The 21483-nt window shown below is 33.8% G+C and overlaps 1 protein-coding gene and 1 pseudogene across 4 annotated transcripts in view; both read left to right on the top strand.

The window, feature by feature from the left end:
* AP5M1 (adaptor related protein complex 5 subunit mu 1) overlaps positions 1 to 20744 on the top strand; it is a 30111-nt gene extending 9367 nt beyond the window's left edge. The window contains exons 3-11 of one of the 4 annotated variants that reach the window (XR_014148452.1): positions 1273 to 1500; positions 2849 to 2988; positions 3869 to 3954; positions 4043 to 4161; positions 7184 to 7280; positions 9931 to 10009; positions 12978 to 13029; positions 18184 to 18312; positions 20045 to 20744. Coding sequence is in view for 3 of the 4 variants with exons in the window: in XM_031038496.2 (XP_030894356.1) it covers positions 1273 to 1500; positions 2849 to 2988; positions 3869 to 3954; positions 4043 to 4161; positions 7184 to 7280; positions 9931 to 10009; positions 12978 to 13026 (798 nt within the window). In the remaining variant the exon portion in view is untranslated. Of the gene's footprint in view, positions 1 to 1272; positions 1501 to 2848; positions 2989 to 3868; positions 3955 to 4042; positions 4162 to 7183; positions 7281 to 9930; positions 10654 to 12977; positions 15522 to 18183; positions 18313 to 20044 lie in introns of those variants that run through there. The other 3 variants (XM_081830465.1, XM_031038496.2, XM_006742757.3) reach the window with 3 other exon arrangements.
* LOC102731702 (large ribosomal subunit protein uL1 pseudogene) lies at positions 20050 to 20744 on the top strand (annotated as a pseudogene).
* Positions 20745 to 21483: the final 739 nt, after the last annotated feature.

Here is a 21483-nt window from a genome sequence, read left to right as displayed (position 1 = left end):
TCGGAGGGGTAGACGAACCATGAGAGACGATGGACTCTGAAAAACAAACTGAGGGTTAGCCTGGTGGTGGGTACTGAGGAGGGCACATTCTGCATGGAGCACTGGGTGTTATGCACAAACAATGAATCATGGAACACTTAATCTAAAACTAATGATGTAATGTATGGGGATTAACATAAGAATAAAAAGAAAATATTCCAAAAAAAAAAAAATTCAGATCTACCAAACAAAACACATCAATAAGCCTTCTATGGCCCAATTGGCTAGTTTTAATTGGGTGCTTTAATAGAGGTAAATGTCAAGTTAGAGTTGAGGTAGAAAGGAAGAGCCTTTTTACAATGAACACACAAGTAAGGTGTATCATTCTGGTTGGGTCAGAAAAAGAGCCATTACAAGGGTTTTGGGAGTAAAGGTATTTAATATAGGATTTAGGGCTTACTAAAAATAACAGTTAATTTAAAACTTTATGAAAGTGTGAAAAATAATTTTGAATTCTGTGAAGCTCATACCAGGTGTAAGAGGAGTTGAGAGAATAAAAATTCTGATCTTCTGGCTGCAGCCTTCCAGAAACAGTCACTAATGACTTTAGTCTGGAGAAGCCAGAATTCACAGATAAGTCTGAGATGCCACCATGTCTATCTGTTACAGCCTCAAAGCAGAAATTCATGGAAAGTTCTGAAAAGTGCTGCATCTGGCCACCACATCCTTAAAGCAGGAGCTGAGAGGTCTGTGAAGCTGTCATATCCAGCTTCCATAACCTTCCAAGAATACTGGCTTCCCAGTTGCAGGGTAGAAAATGATTAAAGAGGTAGATGGGAGCCAAACAATGAAAGGCTTAAAAGTCATGCAAAACTGAGGGGAAACTATTGAAAGATCTTGAGCATGGATACCATATATTTAGAATTCTGTTGGTTCCAGAAGATGGATTGATTAGAGGAAGGCAAATCTAGATGCATTTAGAGGGCTGTGACAAAAATTGTAGGGGCCTGTACCAGTGTGTTTGCAATAGGAATGGAGAGATGTCAGTGGACTTAAAATAACTTTTTAAGGGTTTAGATGTAAGCAGAGGGCTCTAAGAAGTCTCTCCTAGTTCCTGCTTGGTATCTGAGAGTATAACAGAACCACTAACCCGAACACAGAAAGCACGAATAATACCTTGAAATAAAAATGAGTTAAGTTATGGGAAATGACTCAGATAAATTTAGAAAAGCCTCACCCAGAAGATGTATGCCTCTAAGATCTTGGTAATATCTGTTTCTGTTTCCATTACAGTGTGACTTAGAAGGAATCATGCCAAATGTTACCATCAGCTTGAGTCTCCCCACCAACGGGTCTCCACTTCAGGATATTCTAGTTCATCCTTGTGTGACTTCTCTTGACTCTGCTATTCTGACTTCTAGTAGCATTGATGCAATGGATGATTCTGCATTTAGTGGACCTTACAAATTTCCATTCACTCCTCCTTTAGAGTCATTCAACTTATGCTACTATACTTCGCAGGTAAACAACCTTGGAAAAGTTGGGACTTTGCTAATCTTCATATTTATGAATTCTATTGTAAGCAAATCATTCATACTTTTGGCCCACATGAGAACTTTTCATTATTAACCAGATAGTAATTGATGAATGAAGATGAAGATTCAGGTCTTTGAATAAGATACTTCTTCTCTCTGGTGTCTGTAATAGCATTGAATGGTTTTCAAAGTCATGGGATCTTTTTTTTTTAATGTTCCTTAATAAGGACTCCATGGTCATAGGATAGATCCTGATATAACTTAGTCATGGTTTGAATTATAACATAAAATTCCTGTAATCCCAGGCAACTGGGGTGACAAATACATAATATTATTTATAGATATTGTTTGTTGAATAACTGTTTTGTCAGACATTGTCCTAGGCACTTTACATGTTTTTTCTCCAGTACTTTTAAAACCCTTAATATAGGTATAACTGGCCCCATTCTACAGATGAGGAGAGTCTCAGAGAAGTTAAATGACATGCCTAAGGCCTTATAACTAATAAGTAACAGAGTCTGGATTGAACCCAGATTTTCCACACTCCAAAACCCAACTTCCTTTTTACTATACCATTTGTCTTTTGTCCTAATTATGAATCAATAGTTTAGAAAACCTACTCAAGCTACCTTACATAAAGGGAATTTATTTTGATAATATAAGAGGCAATCTGAGCGTCATTCAAGGATAAAAAGTAGACCCAGCCTGTACTGGGAATAGAACCAGAAAATCAAAATTAAAATCACCCTGTACTGAGTGTCTATACTGTCTGTCTCATCTCTCAGTTTTCTCTTCCAGCTGGCTTTCTCTGCTTCCACATGACCTATAACTCTAAAACCTTATGCTACATAAATAGAGTCTATTTATTACTTCAAATGTACCAGAAAGAGTGATTGGCTTACTTCAGCCTACAGATAGTTTCTCCTTTAATCAGTTACTGATAACCAGTTGAGTAAGCTACTGCTGAGCTAGGGGGTGGGGGAGTCACAAAATACACATAGGGAACTGTGAGCAGGGCATCAGTGAACATTATGTCTAGTGCACATCTTATGTTGCAGGTCATAGAGAACCTGGAGGAGGGGAACCTGGATGAGCAAGCAAGGAAAAACAATGTATTGCAAACCTTTGTAAGGCACCTTTCTTATCTCTGGAAACAGAGAAGGAAAAATCCCTGCCTTTAGAACGATAATGGCTCCCTCATCTATTATCAAAACAGTGTAGAGTAATCTACACATAATAACTACATTACTACAGGCCTTTTTCTCAATCATCATTGGTATTTTAGACCCATTAACCTGAGAATTATACAAAAATTTGTTTATGTTTGTTTCCAGGTCCCAGTCCCACCAATTTTGGGTTTTTATCAAATGAAAGAGGAAGAAATACAAGTAAAAATAACAGTTAACTTAAAACTTCATGAAAGTGTGAAAAATAATTTTGAATTCTGTGAAGCTCGTATACCTTTTTATAATAGGTAAGAATAAAACAACCTGGTACCATGATTTCTGCCTTTCTTAGTACATTCCCATTGCCCTACAGTAAATTATTTATCTTTGTTTTTTTACCTTATTTTTAAGATCTAAAAACTTTATTCAAATGAATGCTGATTCTAAACCAAAATTCAGTCATAAAAATAATCTCTTTACCTTTAAATGTGTCTTCATTTCTCTAGTTAAACTTACTAGTCAATACAGGAAGGCATGTGATGTAATGAGCACTGGGTATTATATAAGACTGATGAAACACAGACCTGTACCTGAAACCAATAATACATTATATGTCAATTAATTGAATTTAAATTTAAAAATGTTAATAAATAAATAAACTTACTAGTAAATACAAACTTAAGCCAATGTAACTTCTTTAGGGATTATTTCACTACTAGCTTTATTTCTAGCAATTTCTCTGTGCTCTACATAGAAGTCAAACCCAACTATCAGCTACCTGGTGAATTAAGCCAATGGTAACATAAGATTACTTCCTCAACAGTTCTGCTTTTAAATTTGTTCTGCAGCATAGTTCTTTTCATAGGATGCCTAAAGATACAGTGAAATTATACTTTTAATGTTATGTCATTCCATATGACTGTATTAATATGTTCTATATGATTTTATAGTTGTCTTCAGAATTAATAATGAAATGTCTGTCATCACCAAAAATATTTATTGTGGTTTTGGTGTTTTTTGAGATATAATATTTATTATTTGTTCTACTTTATTCTGCAAACTTCAATATATAAATCTGCTTTTATGCTGTCCTTCTATTAAGTAACACTAGCTGGATTTGACTTAGATCTCTTTAAACTCTTCTATGATCATTTTTTTCTTTCTATTTTGTCCTTTTCTTTTTTAAAGAGGTCCAGTCACACATGTGGAATACAAAGTTAGTTTTGGCCAGCTTGAAGTATTTCGAGAGAGAAGCTTATTGATCTGGATTATTGGTGAGCTTTTATTTATTGACTTTTTTAATTCATTTGTTGTAGAATCTACTTACTTTAAAATAGTTAACTGGTACGTTTGTGTTTTTAGGACAGAAGTTCCCCAAATCAATGGAAATTAGTCTTTCTGGAACAGTCACTTTTGGAGCCAAGAGTCATGAGAAGCAGCCATTTGATGAGATTTGCATTGGAGGTACAGCATATTTAAAGGTAAATACATTTATGTGGCTCATTACATTAGAAATCCTTCCTTTGTTTTTAAATTGCATATATCTAATTGATTTTTAATGTATTCTAGCCATTTTTTGTGGGAGAACTTCTTGTCTGTGCTAAGTCTCTTTAGATTTTTGTGAGATTTCTTTTTGTTTAGTATTAGTCACTTTCTATTTCATTTAATACTTAAAAAATTTTTAAGGTGAAACAGTTAAGTATAACCTTAACACATCAAAGTAACCAAGTTCTATTTCCCAGCTCTTAGTTACCACATTTAAGATTCCTATACAAAAACTATAAGATGTAGCCCTTGCCCTCTAGAAATTTTCCACTGATGCATGTCAGTAATTGATCAGTGCTAACTGCTTTTGGTATTTGAAGGAAACAGTGAGCATTTCTGACCAGAGTGGTCAAGGAAAGCTTTGCAGTAGAGATGGGAGTTTAAGCAAAACTCTGAGGCCCAGATAAGCATGAAAATGAAATTTTGAAGATTGACCAACATTTATATAGGTAAATAAATGACTTAATCAAAGGAATGAAGGATGACAAGGCACACTTAGGAACCAGTGCTAGAAATAGTAGTAACACATCAGGCTGGATAAGTGATTTAGGTCTAGATTGTAGCTTTGGAGGATTTGCATTCTGACTTTTATTCCTTTGTTAGAAAATGTTTTTAGTTTTATATAGATCTTTCAGAAAACAATACTTTATGAAGATCAATCTGGAATGGATGTGAGAAGGTGAGTAGGAAAAAAATAGTAAAACTTGATTCCCGATGAAAGGTAGTAAGTTAATGATGCTGAGTGTCACAGAAAGAAAGACTCCTGGAGAAGCTGTGATAAAGGTAAAGCATTCGTCACTAATTAAATATAGAAACAAAAAATAGTTTTAAGTCCAAGATTTAAAAACATTTTTTAAAAAATGTAGCTTCAATCAGACTTGAAGCTCCAAGAGGGCAGAGACCATATGAGTGTCATTCATTCATTATTTTTATCACCAACATCTAGTTCATTACCTACCACATAAATATTTGATGAAGGATGAATATACTTAAAGTACTAATATGGAGAAAGTTGGGAGGAAGTGGTATACATATCATGTATATTGCTGGTGATAGCAACGTATCCCAATGTAAGTGTCTAGTAGGTAGCTGAAAACCTAGAGCTAGATTCTCAAGAGAGAATTCAACAGTATATAAGGATTCAGGAGTTACCTTGTGGAGAAAAAAATAATTGAGGCAGTGGAATTGAGTAAGATCAGAAAAAAAGAAAATAAGTAGATGATTTAGAAGACCCAGTGAGAGGAATTGAAGGGATGATCAGAAAAGTAGCAGGAAAACCTAAATAGAATGGTAGAGAAATCAGAGAGATTGAAATCTATATAATAACAGTTAGAAGAAATGGTAGTGAAGTCAGAAGTGCAGGGACACCTGGGTGGCTCAGTCCCTTAAGCGTCTGCCTTCAGCTTGGGTCATGATCCCAGGGTCCTGGGATCTAGTCCCACATCGGGCTCCTTGCTCAGCAAGGAGTCTGCTTCTCCTTCTGCCTTTGCCACTCCCCCTGCTTGTGCTCTCTTTCCCTCTTTCTCTGACAAATAAATAAAATCTTAAAAAAAAAAAAAGTACACTAGTGATACTCATTTCTTCTATCTTGGCTTCAGCTATATCCACAGCTTTGTTTCAAGGATTGTTATAAAAATTCCTACTTCCGGATATTTTTTAGAAAAAATATGGGATGTTACTACACTGTAGGTCTTGCAGAGGTAGGGATTCTGACTTTTTTTATTCATTACCATCACCTACTCAGTTATAATCTCATTGCAAGCATGTAATACATATTTGTGTTCACTGAATAGGTTTATTTTTATAATATTTAGTTATATGGAAATCAATCTTATTATAACTTCCAGAATCCAGAATTATACCAAACAAGCAAGCAGAAGCCCTTTACAATTAGAGATAATATAAGTTGCAATAGGAAAAAAAATGCTTAAAAGATCACAAAATTTACATTCTATGTATGTGGCCCAGTTAATTTGGCAATCAAAAGGAGAAAGTTAGGAAGTAGGAGAAATTTGCAGGGATGGGAGATAGAAGAAGAAGTGTAGAAAAGATAACAGGATATTGCAAAATCAGGAGCTTTTAACAGCAAATATGAGAACCACAGCAGAAGGACACTGGAGCTCCCTTGATAAGACACAGACCTTTGATAGTTCATGTGAATATCACTATGACTCAGGCACCCCACCACTATGCCTTCAGAGAAAGTACTAATAATGGCCCTTTCTAAAATAGCACAGTATAATAATTGGCATTTATACTGATGATGCCACATTATCAATTAAATCCAGAAATACGGATTACATTTTAGAAAGGTTTCATAGGTGAGAGAAAGGATGATTTCTAAGCTTAGTTCTAGAAAAATTGAATTTTAGTTTTCTGGAAAATTAAGCAGAACATCTCATTCCCTCCAAACATGAGATAAACTGTTTCACTTTTAGTAATTGTATTCTTGTGTTTTGCTAGAAAGTGTGTACATTTCTGCCTGTAAAAGAATTATGATCTGAAATATATCACAATCATATAGCCTTAGAGATAGAAGAGAATATGCAGAATACCAGACACCCTAAGGGAAGAAGCACCAGTTTTTGTTGTCAGTGGAGTCTGAGTTCACATGCCAGCTCTGCTACTTAAATTCTGGGATGCTAGTTGCTCCCATCTCTGAACCTCAGTGCCCTAATTTGTAAAATAGGGATGCTTTGCAACATAGATTACAGTCCATATTAGTGAAGTATCTGGTGGGTGTTAAGCACTTCCTAATGACAACATTACAAAGAAATGGTCCTAATGCAAAGGGGGAAAGGTGTATGTGTGTATGTATGCACGAAAGCACACCACACACATTTTTATTTTGTGAACTATGTGAAGTGAATCGCTAAAATTGTGTCAAGGGAAAAAAATGTGACCATCGCTTTTATCAAATAATCACCTCAATTTGGTGTATTTCTCTTCTTTTTCTAGCTTCATTTTAAGATCTTAGATTATACACTCACTGGTTGTTATGCGGATCAGCATTCAGTTCAAGTTTTTGCGTCAGGAAAACCAAAAATAAGTACACGTAAGTTGTACAGATGCAAACTAACTTGAGGGAATTAAAATGGTGCTATACAATTACTACCTAAGACAAAATTAAAATGTAATAGAGATCAGAGAATAATCCTACTTTATAAAAATTCTGACCTGATCCTATCCTGTGTAACAGTATGTGTACTTTACATTGGCCTCTGCCTTCTCTTGTTTATAAAATGGTCTGGGTGAGCAAGAATTGGTATAGAGGTGGGATTTAGTATAAAGTTGGATTTGTTTTGCTCTGGTTATAATATACTTTTTTATTCAGAAGTTGTTCCCCGACAAGGGTTTGAGTCTGGCTCAGACATTTTATTAGCTGTGTAAATTTGGACAAGTTAGTAAACTTCTCAAAGTTTTTGTTTCCTCATCTATAAAATGGAAATAATAGTACTGTTTATCTCGGAATTGTTACGAGATTTAGATAAAATTATATTGACCAAGTGCCTAGCATGATGCTTAGCATGTAGCATGGATTCAATAAATGTTAGATGTGATTATTATTTAAAATTTTAAATATTTTTAGCAAATGCTATAGTCAATGAGCATTATTTAGTGCCCTCTCCATTTTATAAGTAGGAGGGCAATAGAAAGAAGGTTTCCAGCCTTTGGTGAGTTTATTGGTTGTCAGTAAACATATATACTGTATATGAAAACACAGGGAGACAAAATAATTTATAAATGAATTCAGAATTATTTAATTCAGATCAAATATTTATAGTAGCATAGAACAGAAAAGTAACTAGAATGAGTTTAAAAGTTAGCTAAACATAAGCAGAACTCTTAAGTTTTATTTATTTAAGTAATCTCTACACCCAATGTGGGGCTCAAACTCATGACCCCAAGATCTTCTGACTGAGCCCAGATGCCCCTAGATAAATATTTCTTAAACTAAGGATTAGGATCCCCAAAATAGGTAGGATAAGACAGGACTTTGTACATGAAAGTTTCAAAAGGATTACAGAACTCAGAACTACAGAATTCTAAGCGATTACTTGTGAATGGCAGTAATAAATTCCATGTAATGTAATCAGAATAAGTCATAATTCTTTACCTCCTTAGGATTTCCCTATGTTTTCTCAGGCATCGTTTTTTGGTTGTATTTTAAAGAAATGTATATACATGGAAGAGTCTTCAAGATGCTTTTTTTTATTGAAGGCATGATATAGTTATATCAGTTTAGACAAACCATGCTAAATGCAAATATTTTGGATTCTATCTATGGGATACTGAATGCAAACAGACCAATATTTTAGACTGTATGGGAGATATGTTTTCTCTTTAGGTAATGTCTAAATATTTTAAGTATTTTATTAATATTAATTAAACATATTGTAGCAATTCTCAGAAAGCATAATGCAGGATGGGGTGGTTCAGTAATGTACCTGCTTAATGTAAAATATTAATATATTTTAATACAAATTAATATAAAATATTAATATATTGAATAAAAGAGGTCATCTTATAATGCATCATTATGACCAGTCTTTTATTTCCTTCCTGTTAGTTTCAGAACACGACTACCACTTTGTGCAACTAAGACCTTTATTTTGCCATCATCTTGACAATACAATTTATTTTCAACATATACAACTTATTTCTGAAAATATTAATGCCAATAATAATGTTAATTTAAATAATAATAGCTAACATTTATTGCTTACCGTGTGCCAGGCACAGTTCTAAGTATTTTACGTGTGTTAACTCATTAATCCTTGCAACACCCTATGTGAGAATTGTTATCTCCATTTTACAGATGAGGATGCTGATGGAACAGAGGGATTAGGGTCACGTAGCTAATAAATGGCAGGACTGGGAATCAAACTAAGCAATCTGGCTCTGGAGCCAGTATGTTGTGTTGCTTTTCAATGTTTACTAGGTTCTCAGACTGAATAAATAAATAAATAAATAAATAACAAGGTAATACATCTTACCTCTATCTTTTTAATTATGAAGAAAGGCATGAAGAAGAAAGGTAGAAAAGGCAGAATTAGATATTCACTAATGTGTGTAATAATCAGAATTTACATGGGTCTAGCTCCAAATGAGCATTATTAGCTCAAATTTACATATCAGAAAACTTTAGTTCAAAGAGGTTGTCATTTGTCCAAAGCTATAAAGCTATTAAAACAGAAAACTTAAATTTGATCAGAACTTTAAGAAACCATTGAAGCAACTTTTTAAAAGTATTACTAGAAAGTGGAATGTTTATTTCTGTCTCTAAAACTTGGAATGGGTAAAGAACAGCAAGATCAGGATAAGGACCATGGTGAAGAGAGGTCACATAATTGGAAACCAATAAAAAGTTTTAAATTTTTTTTGTAGTTGATGTCATGGTCCATAAGAAACAGAATTTAAGGAAATCATGAGAAAAATTGATAGAAGTGGAATAAATGAGAGATATTGGCATAAATTTGGCATAAACAAGCTCAAAGATAGATTTAAATATTTAATAAACCCATTTTTTAAAGTTGTAAAAATTACAATGCCTTGATAAAGTGAAATTAAAATAAGTATTTCAAAGTGTTGCCTTTCTTGAAATCATTGTGTTCCACATTTTTAAAATAATCATGACTGCTCTCTCATTGAATTTTTGTTAATGTAATACAGTCTTATCATTTATTTCTTTTTTTTTTTTATAGACCGGAAACTAATTTCTTCTGACTATTACATCTGGAATTCTAAAGCTCCTGCGCCAATAACATATGGATCATTATTACTGTAATTATCTCATACTTAAATAGGATTTATATAATGGTAACATAAATTAAATCATTAGTCTTTTATTTTTAATGTGTGTACATATAACCTATGAATGAAAAAAGTCATTGATTTAATTATAAAAATGCTCCTGTTTAATGTTTTTAGCCTGACATAGTTTGAAAGAACATTTTAAAGACTAATATTTCCTATTTTGTTACCCTTTGATTTTACTCAGATATGATTCAGAGCAGAAAACAGTAGTGATTCACTTTAGGCTTATTTTAAACTAGTCCTGGGTCACCCTACCATATATACTTTCCTGCTCCTGTGGCAGACATGGCTAATCAGTTGTAGCCTTCTTTCTCCACTGAGCCTTCCTGGATATGGGCTCAGGCTCCTTCTCATTGCAGAGCTGCAAACAGCCACTCCTGATGGATTGTAGATTAAAAGATGGATGTGCAAGATAAAAAACTCTGCTCTTTCAAACCTGAGTAGTAAGATCCTGGTACAATGTATTGTTATAGAATACCAGAAACCACTGTAAATCTCTTGGGGAAAAAAAAAAATAACCAGTCAGTGAAAACAAAGGAATGTTGTTTAAATAGTAACCTGTTCTTAATCAGAACTTTCTTATTGACTAATAAAGAATCTGAATAATTCTATTTAAGGTGTTTGTTTATCTCTGTTCTAGAGTTACTTTTCAGGTAAGCTTATTAATCTGCCACAATAACATTTTGCTCAGGATGTCAGTCAGCATACTAAGAGGGGTGGGATACCTTTAGAAAATGAGCCTAGTGTTTTGTGATCACTTAATGCCTGCAGCCAAATTTTTTAAAGATAAATTTAGGTAAAATACTGTTTTTCATGTTTATTATATGAAAATTCTTCATGAATTCAGTAAAAATTCAAAAGCTGTTCTGTGGGTAGAGAGTATTACTTAATCTTATTTCAGTGTCGTGTAGCCTCTTTCCTTTAAATTTATCACTCCTGCTTTCTTACTAGCATTCTCTTGATTTCTTCAGGAACTTTTTATACTTTTTATACTTTTATACTTTTTATTCTCTGTCTTTACAAATTATATGTCTCATTCTGTTTTCAAAGCAGTTCCTTATCAAGTTGGACTTTAAATGGCCATTCAAGAAAAGATGAAATCTCAAGATCCTCAAAAGTTAATCTATGTCAAGTTTCTTTTTATGGAACAGAATTAGAAGCGTTATAAAAAATATGCATTACAGATTAATATTCAATTAAATTATCTCTTGGTTTCTATTTTTTTAATCAGTCTCCTAAGGAAAAGCTTAGAAAAATCTTCTGACTCCTTGAAAGAGAGCTATGATAGTTTGAAGGGAGAGTGCATATAAATTTAGGATTTGAAATATGGCTTTTTAATTAAGGTCAATCTCACTCGTTATAAATTCTCATTTTCTGTAAGGCATTATCATGGCAGAATGCTCTATGTTCAAAATTATCCCAAGTAACAAAGAAAATAGAATAACTGCCTGACCAGGACTTTAACTTATTATTCTGGCTTAATCATAGATAATCAGTAGTTAAAATTTTCCTTTTGGAAGAAGAAAAAAAAACATTTCACTTAAGTTATTTGATCTCTCTTAAACTCAAGGAAAGCTTAACGTTTAACTTACGTTAATATTAATGGAGCCATTTGGACATCTTGATTGTATAAATGTTGAGTAAAGTACACTAAGATAGGCAAGAGGCATTTATCTAGTAAGTACATAGATATCCAGTATAATAATCCCCTAAACTTTCTTTCTAAGCAATCAGAAAAACCAGTGAATCTTTGATTTGACATTTCTAGAAGCCTGAGGAAAATCAAGGGAATACTGGACAAGTGTAGGGCGAAGGGGAACCTGATGCCATCTGTTGCCATTCCATTCTAACATAACGCTACAGAACTAAAACCAACTCATGTTTTCATCCTGTTGAGATCAGCTGGGCACACTGTGATGCTTTTGATTTTGTCTAGAAACCTGTCACTTCAGGATAATTTCTGAAGACAAAGTCTGTTTCCCGTTTGGTAGGTGACCTGTTTAATGTTTTCCCTGTGTCTGGGAACTCCTTAGTGTAATTAGCGACCTTTGAACTCCACAACTAATCCTGAGCTATTTTGTATTCCTTACTCATCTTTAAGGCTGGACCTTTCTTTTCTTCAGAGTCCGCTGCCACAATTAAAGAAGAAACAGCTGCATTTCAAAGGGATTCCGATTCCAGAAGCTTAATCGTGATTGACATGTTCTTATTCTAAGCTATAAGACACTCTAAGAGTCCTTTCTTGGGTTAAAACTTCAATCATTTTCTAAAAAATTATCTATGGATTTTATTCATTTTCTTTGATAACTATTCTTTGCATTTTTTAACTTGAAAGATGCTTTGCATTTGTGGTGAATATGAGCATCTACTTCCAGTGAAAGATTTGGATGGTGTCAGACATACTCTAGATGCAAAATTGCTAAATTCCCTTTTAGTGCCAAAATATGATTATGAAATCTGATGTCTATCATAAGGGTAATTATTCTTCAGTAGACCCAAAAGGTACAAAAATGTTAAATTTCTGAAAATGTACTCTAAAAAAAGTAGTTCATGATTTTCATAAAACCCTTCTTCATTTTTTACTGAACAATATTTTTAAAACTTTATAAAGTTGGCAATACTCTTATAGTGTAAGGTAATTAATACTCTTACAGCGGTGGGCACTTTTTATTTTTCCTTTTTAAATTATTGATTCTAATGTCAGGTTTGAAGTAAATAGCCTTATCAGGAATTCTTAAGAGAATTATTTGTGTAAAAAGTTTTTTTTTTTTATTAAACAATAGTCTGTCTCATAAACTTTATTTTTTTCACAGCAACTCAGTATTTCTGAGTTAAAATTATTGTGGTTTTTATACATTGTATGATTTAAGGTCTTTCAAAGCACAATTTTATACCCAGTAACAACTAATATTTTTCTTTTATTTTTTTATTATAGTATTTCACACTGCTTTAGAGACATTCATAGACTCCTGTACCACCCCTGAGAGGTAGGTAGGTCAAGTTATCATCCAGAGCCTCTGTGGGGACTGCTGCCATAGCAGAACGGTTGTTTCTAAGACAAAGGTCAGAAAAGGGATGTTAATAAACAGTCCTCAGGTTTAAGGGACTTTTTTAGGATTACATCTTAAATTCCAACAAATCAGATTTAGGAGTTACTGAAAGTGAAATTGATCCATCCCTCATCCAAACTTTGCAATACTTTCCTGTTCTGACATCATTTAGATAGTTAGCTGTATTATCAGATTAGAAACCATTGTACCCGGCTGCTGAAAGGAAAAGGAGGCAAAAAGCTAAACATGGGATGAATTCTGAACCTTTTAACCTGGCTGAAGTACGTTGGTCCCTGTTATGCAAATACCTTCAATCCTCTGCTAAGTTCAGTGGAAATAATTTTCTTGAATGACAGGTTTATTCAGCAAGGATTCAGTTGGTGATTAATCCCCCTTTGATCTAGGGTATTTCACTTAACTACCAGTTACCTCGTTCTGACAAAGTGCAACTGAGATTAGGGAGATCACTAGAACACTACCAGGGTGTGCGTTTATTCTCTCTAACCTTTTAAAGCAGGGGCCAAGAATGCAATTTATTTTCAGTATTTGAAGATGTAAAGTCCTGTCTGCTAAGTTAGAAAGTCAATTGAATACCAAATGAAGTTTATTTCTTACGTAATAGAACAAACATTTCTTTTTGCTTTGACTAACAATGCTTTTAGGAAATGCAGACTTTGAAGAAAGAAGAAACAGAGACTACATTCTAAGTATATCTTCTAGTTTTGTTTCATGTACTAGAGTGTATACTTATTGGCTCTGAGATAAACCAAAAATCAAAGCAGTGGCTACAACTTAGATTGAGAAAATGCTTCTATTTTATTAAACGGCATGGTTTCTCCCCGCCCTCCCCCCATTAAAAAATGTCATGCTATGTGGTAAAGAAATCCAATGGGGAAAACATATTGTAATACACAATTATTCATCTTAAGACTTGCAGTTTCAAAGCTTTATTTGTTAACTTTGTCCTTCCTTGAGGAAAAAGGGCTTGTTATATTGCCACCATAAGAATAATCACATTCTTTTTCAGAATGATAGGGGTTTTTTCCATAAAGGTAAATGATGCCATTACAAAAATAATCCAAATTATTTTAAATTATCAAAATAATTACTTTCCACTGTATTGTTTACTATTTCTTCTGCCTTTTTCTCATTTAATTGGGTACCTCTTCTTCCATAACTGTAAAATTTAAGATACTTTATGGAATTTTGTACAGTATTTTAAGAATAAATATTTTATGCTAGGCTTCTTAAAGAATTTGCTTTTAAAAACTATTAGCAACATCAGTGTCAATATTCATCTTCCAAGATACCAAATTTGGAGATTTATTCCTTAAGTATATTTCAAGATTGGCTCTTAAAAGAAGAAACATAATGATTTGTAACAAAAATAGTTTTAAAATATTAAATTATTGATTAATTTTATTATTACTGACAAGGCTCTTTTTTAATGCTTTATAATTGTTCATTATTCTATTAGCAGTTTAGAATACAAGTTACATATTTAGATAACTTTCCCACACATTTTTTTGTCTCAAACATTCTGTGATCCAATTTCTAAACTCAAACAATGACTTGTACACATCTAATTCATGTTGGTGCCAAACCAGTCTCTCTAGTTTCAATTTAGTAACCAATCTGTTTCTAAATACCTTCTGATAGCAAGTTACTTAACCAAAGCAAAATTGATGTGCTTGCTTGGGCAGCACATATACCAAAGCAAAATTGAGAAGCAGAAAAAGATTTAAGTTAGAAGAGCAGGATCCCCTGGCTATATTGCTAAGAAACTAGTATTTTGAATAATTAACTACTCTTCTGCAGTCAATATTTAGTTAATAAATGTTGCAATATATTTTGAAGTATGCCATCAGAGAAAGAATCGAGATTTAAACGTATGTATACACATATGTGTGTATATTTGTGTAATATATATGTTAGTGTATCTGACTTGGTGGGTTGCCCTATGAAATGTTTGTGTATCATGTCAAAGGAAGAATATTTAAAGTCAGATAATCTTCTCTCCAAACATGTTTGTTAACAGTAATGGAGAGGTTCATTAAAATGAAAATTAACAGAGAACTCATGCAATTACTCTCAAAAATGGTTACAACACTTAGGAGCTGAAGCCTTTTCAACTACCTTCTAATTTTTTTCATCAACTGTTTTATGGAGATGATAATATTATTGTCTATGTATAGCCTGGAGCAGTCAGTGCCTTATCCATACTACTAGTTTACTCTGAGGTCCAGATTGATTTCTCTAGGCCCTGACTAATCTGTGTAATTGTTGGCAGTGTGGTGCTAATGTATGATGCATAGCATTTACGGATTGACAGGTACCCTGGGATGGAAACCACCTGCTGAATTGTTTTTTCCAGTAAGACATGTGGAAATTTGTATGTCTTAATAATCCATTAAACACTTGAAGTCGAACTGTATGTTTCCTTTAAATGTCTTCTTTTTAAATGATAGTTCTGTAAAAACAATATTGTTTAGTTAACATACTACTAATAATAAAAATAAAAATAAATCATGATTATTCCTCTTAAAATTTTTACTTTTTCTTTGAAAGGACTTGAGTGCCCTCTGCAGGCTATAAAGAGATAATTAATGACTGTATTTAAACCCTGTGATTTTTTTTTTTCCGTTTTAGAAGCATAGCCTGCATTAAGTGGGATCCATTTTATTTATATTGTTAGCTTTGTTAATTTGTCAGTGATTGAAGCAAGAATTCCTTTGTCAGTTTTATAGTTGTGTTTAGTGTGAGGAATATTACCATTGATTTTCCAAATCACTTAGCTGGGGCTCTTTAAATGTTGGAACCATACACATTGGAACTAATAATAAACATTCCCTCACAAAAAGGAGACCAGGAAAACATTTAGCTTTTTGAAATTTATTGGAGATGTAGGAAATAACTTGATTATTTCCCATTACATTTTTAGAGTATTATACATTTGATATAAAGCCTTTTTCAATATGCATCATGTAAAATTTTTAAATTATATACAAGTTCTATGTATTGATCTTGTTGATGAGTGATGATTGTGTTCAAGTTAAAAAAACAAGGCTTCTTAGAATTTCTTTAAAGAAAGAATTGAACAGATAATGGTTTGTTGTGTTATTAGGTAGGTCTGCTAACTAGAAAGAGCATTTCTATTTGAAGAGCAAAAAGCAGAGGTTTCATTGAGTCCCTCATTTCAGTGTACCCATACTTTCTCAGCAGGTATAGCAGTTCTGTTCCTAAAGGATTTAGGAGTTCATTTTGTATATACACTATAGAACTGGAGTGCCAGTGGCACTTCTGATTCACTTAAAGCTGCCAGGGAAACTAAACATGAAGAGAACAAGGGGAATGACTGGGTCAAATTAATAGAAATAGATCTTTTTGCAAGCATCATAATGATCCTGATCATCAACCTTGAAAAGTAAATTAGAACAAGCAAATTGCTGTTGAAAAATTCTTTCAGCACTCTGCTGTTGCTACTCAGCTAGTCATGGCTCAGCCAGAGGCAAGGAAAAAATGCACTCAGTTTTGTATTAACAAAGGCAACATTATTAAAGTGAATGTTTGCATTGTGTTTATTGAAGTGTTCAAAGAATATTTGTTGCATCTTCAACCTGCTATTCTCCAGACTAGTATAGTGCATGAGTGATAGTAAAAATGAGTCATGTGTACATTTTAGAAAGATAACTGACATTTAACTTAAATGTTTCTGAACTATCTTCAAAATATTTAAGCATCAGACTTCAATACTTTCTTTTTTGAAGGTTTTCATCTAAGAAATACATCCATAAAAAAAAAAAAAGACTCATTTGCTTGAATATACCTTCCAGTTACTTCCAAATGCTCGAAACTTTCCTCCCAGAAACAACAATGCATAGGGGATAATGGGCTGAAAACAATCAAAAAATGAAAACAGCTGTGAAATTGCTGAAGTGAGTGTGTAACAATACATAGTATGTGCATTGGAGAAACAGCATGATAACTGTGAGCACTTGTGTGAGCTATAGTTGTCTTGAACTACTTCATAAAAACCAAGTTGAGAATAGCCAAGACAGCAAATGATAACATGTCAGTCTTTCATTTAAAAATTTAAGAAGTATTATATGTACTGGTAAAATGGGAAATTAATAATTAAAAGTTCAGAAAGAATTTTAGCTTTCACCTGTCTAAAATGAACAATTTAAATCACTTTTATATTTTAGAAGTAGGAAAAGTATAGTACTTAATGGGGATTAAAGTACCATATTTTGCTTGGTCTCTTAATAAGTGTTTATGAATGCAGTTCAGTATTCTGCAGTCTCTTATGCATTGAGTAGTTTTTGAAGAAACGTTTTCTTAGATTCACCAACAGGACAGGTTGTCAGTCTTCTACATTTCAGCCCAAAAATTTATCTATCACACTTAGCAAAGATTATTAGCCCATGCTGTAGGCTGTTGAGAACCTCTTAGCCAGATATTATTTACCACTTCTGTAGCATATATTTACAGAGTATTATGTTTTTATTACTTTGTAGTCCAGAAGGAATTGATAAAAATTACTTAAAAGTTATGAATTACTGTATAGAAGTTTATATTTAAAATGAATTTTATTTAACATTTTCCTAAGGAACTTGGTCCATAATCTTAAAAAAAAAATTTTTTTTTAAATAAAGTAAATACCAAGCCTCTAACTCTGCTTTTCTAAGGAAGTAACCAGGAAAAGTGGTTAGTAATGTGCATAGGTTAGTTAATAGTGGCAAGAGGACTTTTTAACTGATGGGGATATCAGTGGCTTCATGCCCATAATATGGATTTCCTTCTATTAAAAGAACATGCCATTTTATTTAATATTAAAGACCTAAACATAATTGAACATAAGGTATGACTTGAAATTAAAAACTGCTGAGTAATCTAGTTGAAATGGAGACCTTAATTTAGTTAATAAAAATTCAGTGTTAAACTTTATTGTATTGTACTCTTATTATATGCCACTCTAAAACTAGACACAAAGACAAAAAATAGTCTCTGATTTTGCATGGTGCCTTATGACTCCCACAATGTATTAGCACTGTAATATGGAAGACTACTTCTGCACATTCGTTAATACAGAAATTGTTCAAAGAAGTGATGGTTGAAGTTCCCAGGCAAACAAGACAGAAGGGCATCCCAAGGTCAACATCCTATCTGTGAGGTCCGACAAACAGAATTCCAGAAACCTGAACATCTAACATAGTAAGTGTATACATAGAATATTTTTTTGGCTCCAAATGTTTGAGATTTGAATAGATAAATATAATTTTTTTTTCAAATCTTCACTTTTATTTTTCTTTTTATTAACATATAATGTATTATTTGTTTCAGGACTACAGGTCTGTGATTGATCAGTCTTACACAATTCACAGCACTCACCATAGCACATACCCTCCCCAATGTCCATCACCCAGCCACCCCATTAAATATAAATTTCTAAGGAAATTAATTATTGCTATATTTAAGTTCCACCCTAGCATACAAATACAAAAGCACTTCTGCCTACTAAAATCTACATTCCTCCACTCTGTCTCCCCTTCCTTGATATTTTTGAATGCATATTCACATGTGCTAGTATGAGACTTGCCTCTGTATGATCAATGAATAAAATAGAATGATATATAAATAGGAATATAAAGAAAATATATAAGTGAAGAACTTATATAACTTGATAGGGTAATATATATTATATTTGATAAGCTAACATTTTCTCTAATTCACCTACAGTAGAACCTACACCTTTGGAATATATTCTTAGCCTTGTTTCATTTGAATATGTATACATGTATATAAGTAAGTAAAACAAGAGAAATAAAAGCTTGAGCACTGGTCTCACTTACTAGTTTACAAATCTTTCCCGCACCTCCCACGCCAATATTTTGAACTTCTTGAGGACAATGACATTTATCATCCCATCTTTGTATTCCCAGTGCCACGAGAAACACAAAAGAAGCTTAGTCTTGATTCAGTGAAGTAGCAAAATGTTAAATATGTAATAAAGCAGATTGCACCTAAAACAAATCAATGATGTTTGCGTGATTATGGTTTTGCATGTGTGTATAAAAAGTTCATTGTGCAAACAGTGGTTCAGTCCACGTTCAGCACAGGTAATTTCTGCCCTGTGATTGCCATGGGTACCACCATTCAGAGATATTGTCACCATTTGTGACACTTCTTCAGGCATACTGTGCAGAGCTTTGGCTCAGCCCGTTGGACCAGCAACAGCTGAGGCCTGCAGTTGCTGCCCATCATAGGACACATTCTTTGCTGTTATGCTTCAGTGAACCTTAAAGCCCTTGGCACTCCCTTCTTAGAAATCCTTTCTGGAACTCCTTCTATAATGGCTTTGTGAATCCCCCACTATTCACCAGAGTTGATCCTGATTTTGTTCAATATAATGTGACCTGATGTGCTATGACTCCTCTCATCCCATAAAGCCACAGCTTTCAGTGATTCCCATATACTAATGAAATAGAGTCACCAGTATCCAAGAATTCCAAGTGATTATTTTGAACATATCCATTAACCACAAAGGCAGAGTGGTGTAGAGGAAATATACAATATTTGAAGTCATACACAGCTGATTTCAAGACCTGCCACTTACTAGCTGGGTGATCCTGGATAAATTACTTCTGTGATCTTCCCTTTCCTCCTAGCTTCATAGGGTTATTGCATTAAATGATACCAAGTTCTCCACATAGGTGTTCAATCAATGTTCTTTCCCTTCTAGATCAAAAGTTAAGAATGGCCTTTTCAGGTAACTTTCTCTGCCTATAATTAGTTATACCTTCAGATTATCAAAATTATATGAGTTGTCCATTTGACTTTGGTGGAGGTTTTTTGTTTTTGTTCTTGTTTTTTTAAGTAAGCCCAACATGGGCTCACAACCTCAAGATTAAGAGTCACATGTTCTGCTCTTTTCTGGTTACTACGGATTGAGGAACCATGAGCAGCAAAGTCTCCCACAACACCCTGTACGAGGCGGTGCGGGAAGTCATGCACGGGAACCAGCACAAGCGCCGGAAGTTTTTGGAGATGGTGGAGCTGCAGATCAGCCAGAAGAACTATGACCCTCACAAGGACAAACTTCTCAGGCACCATCAGGCTTAAGTCCACTCCCTGCCCCAAGTTCTGCATATGTGTTTTGGGGAACCAGCAGCTCTGTGATGAGGCCAAGGCAGTGGATATTCCCCATATGGACATTGAGGTGCGGAAGAAACTCAACAAGAATAAAAAATGAGTTAAGAAGCTGGCCAAGAAGTATGATGCTTTTTAGCTTCAGAATCTCTGATCAAGAAGATCCCGTGAATCCTGGGCCCAGGCCTGAATAAGGCTGGCAAGTTCCCTTCCTTGCTGACCCACAATGAGAACATGGTGGCCAAAGTAGATGAAGTGAAGTCCATCATCAAATTCCAGATGAAGAAGGTGCTGTGTCTTACAGTGGCTGTTGGCCACTTGAAGATGACAGATGATGAGCTTGTGTACAACATCCCCTTAGCTGTCAATTTCCTAGTGTCATTGCTCAAGAAGAATTGGCAGAACGTCTGGGCTTTATCATCAAGAGCACCATGGGCAAGCCCCAGAACCCATACTAAGGCACAGTCTAATAAACCCTCCTGCTACCATTTAAAAAAAAAAAAGTCACAGTTCTACTGACTGAACCAGGTAGGTGTCCCTTTTTGGCTTGGGTTTTGAATGTTCAGCTATATGTTAAATTGCAGGAATGACTACTCCACTACTTGACTGGGTCCTTGAAATTAATAAAACTGCTGTAGAATTGAGTGAGTTTGTTTTATTTTTTTATTTTATTGTTTTATTTAAATTTTAGTTAATATACAGTGCAATATTGGTTTCTGGAGAAGAATTCAGTGATTCATCACTTATGTGGGTGTGTTTTATGAACTTCACTAAGGTTTAACAATTCGTCATTATTCATAGGAGGACATTCCCTCAAAATTCATAAGATTTGAAAAAACAGTCATCTGTCAAAAATGAGACTGAGTGAAAATAAAATCCATCCACAGGAACATTGAACAAATACAATAATAGCCCACAAACCTTTAATAGTGCTTGATTCTAGAAGGCTTTTCTGTATGTCGTCCAAGATGTAGTCTGTGCCATTCATAACTAATTGTTACATGTGAAAGTCATTCCTTCATAAGATGAACCACTGATTAAACCGGAGTCTGATGTCTGGTAAGGAAATGAATATATACAGAATATTCTGAAACACATTTATGTGACATACTGTACTAGGCTGTAGGGAAAAATGCGATGATTAAGAGCTTGCTTTCCCAGAATTTATAATCTAAAAGATATAAAACCCCTTGTATCTCTGGGGTTTTCTTGAAATACTTTTTCCTATAAAAGGAAAATGTT

This window comes from Leptonychotes weddellii, chromosome 9, assembly GCF_054177405.1.
Source record: "Leptonychotes weddellii isolate Sample4059 chromosome 9, ASM5417740v2, whole genome shotgun sequence".
Lineage (NCBI taxonomy): Eukaryota > Metazoa > Chordata > Mammalia > Carnivora > Phocidae > Leptonychotes > Leptonychotes weddellii.
This window is presented reverse-complemented; position numbering and strand designations above follow the sequence as displayed.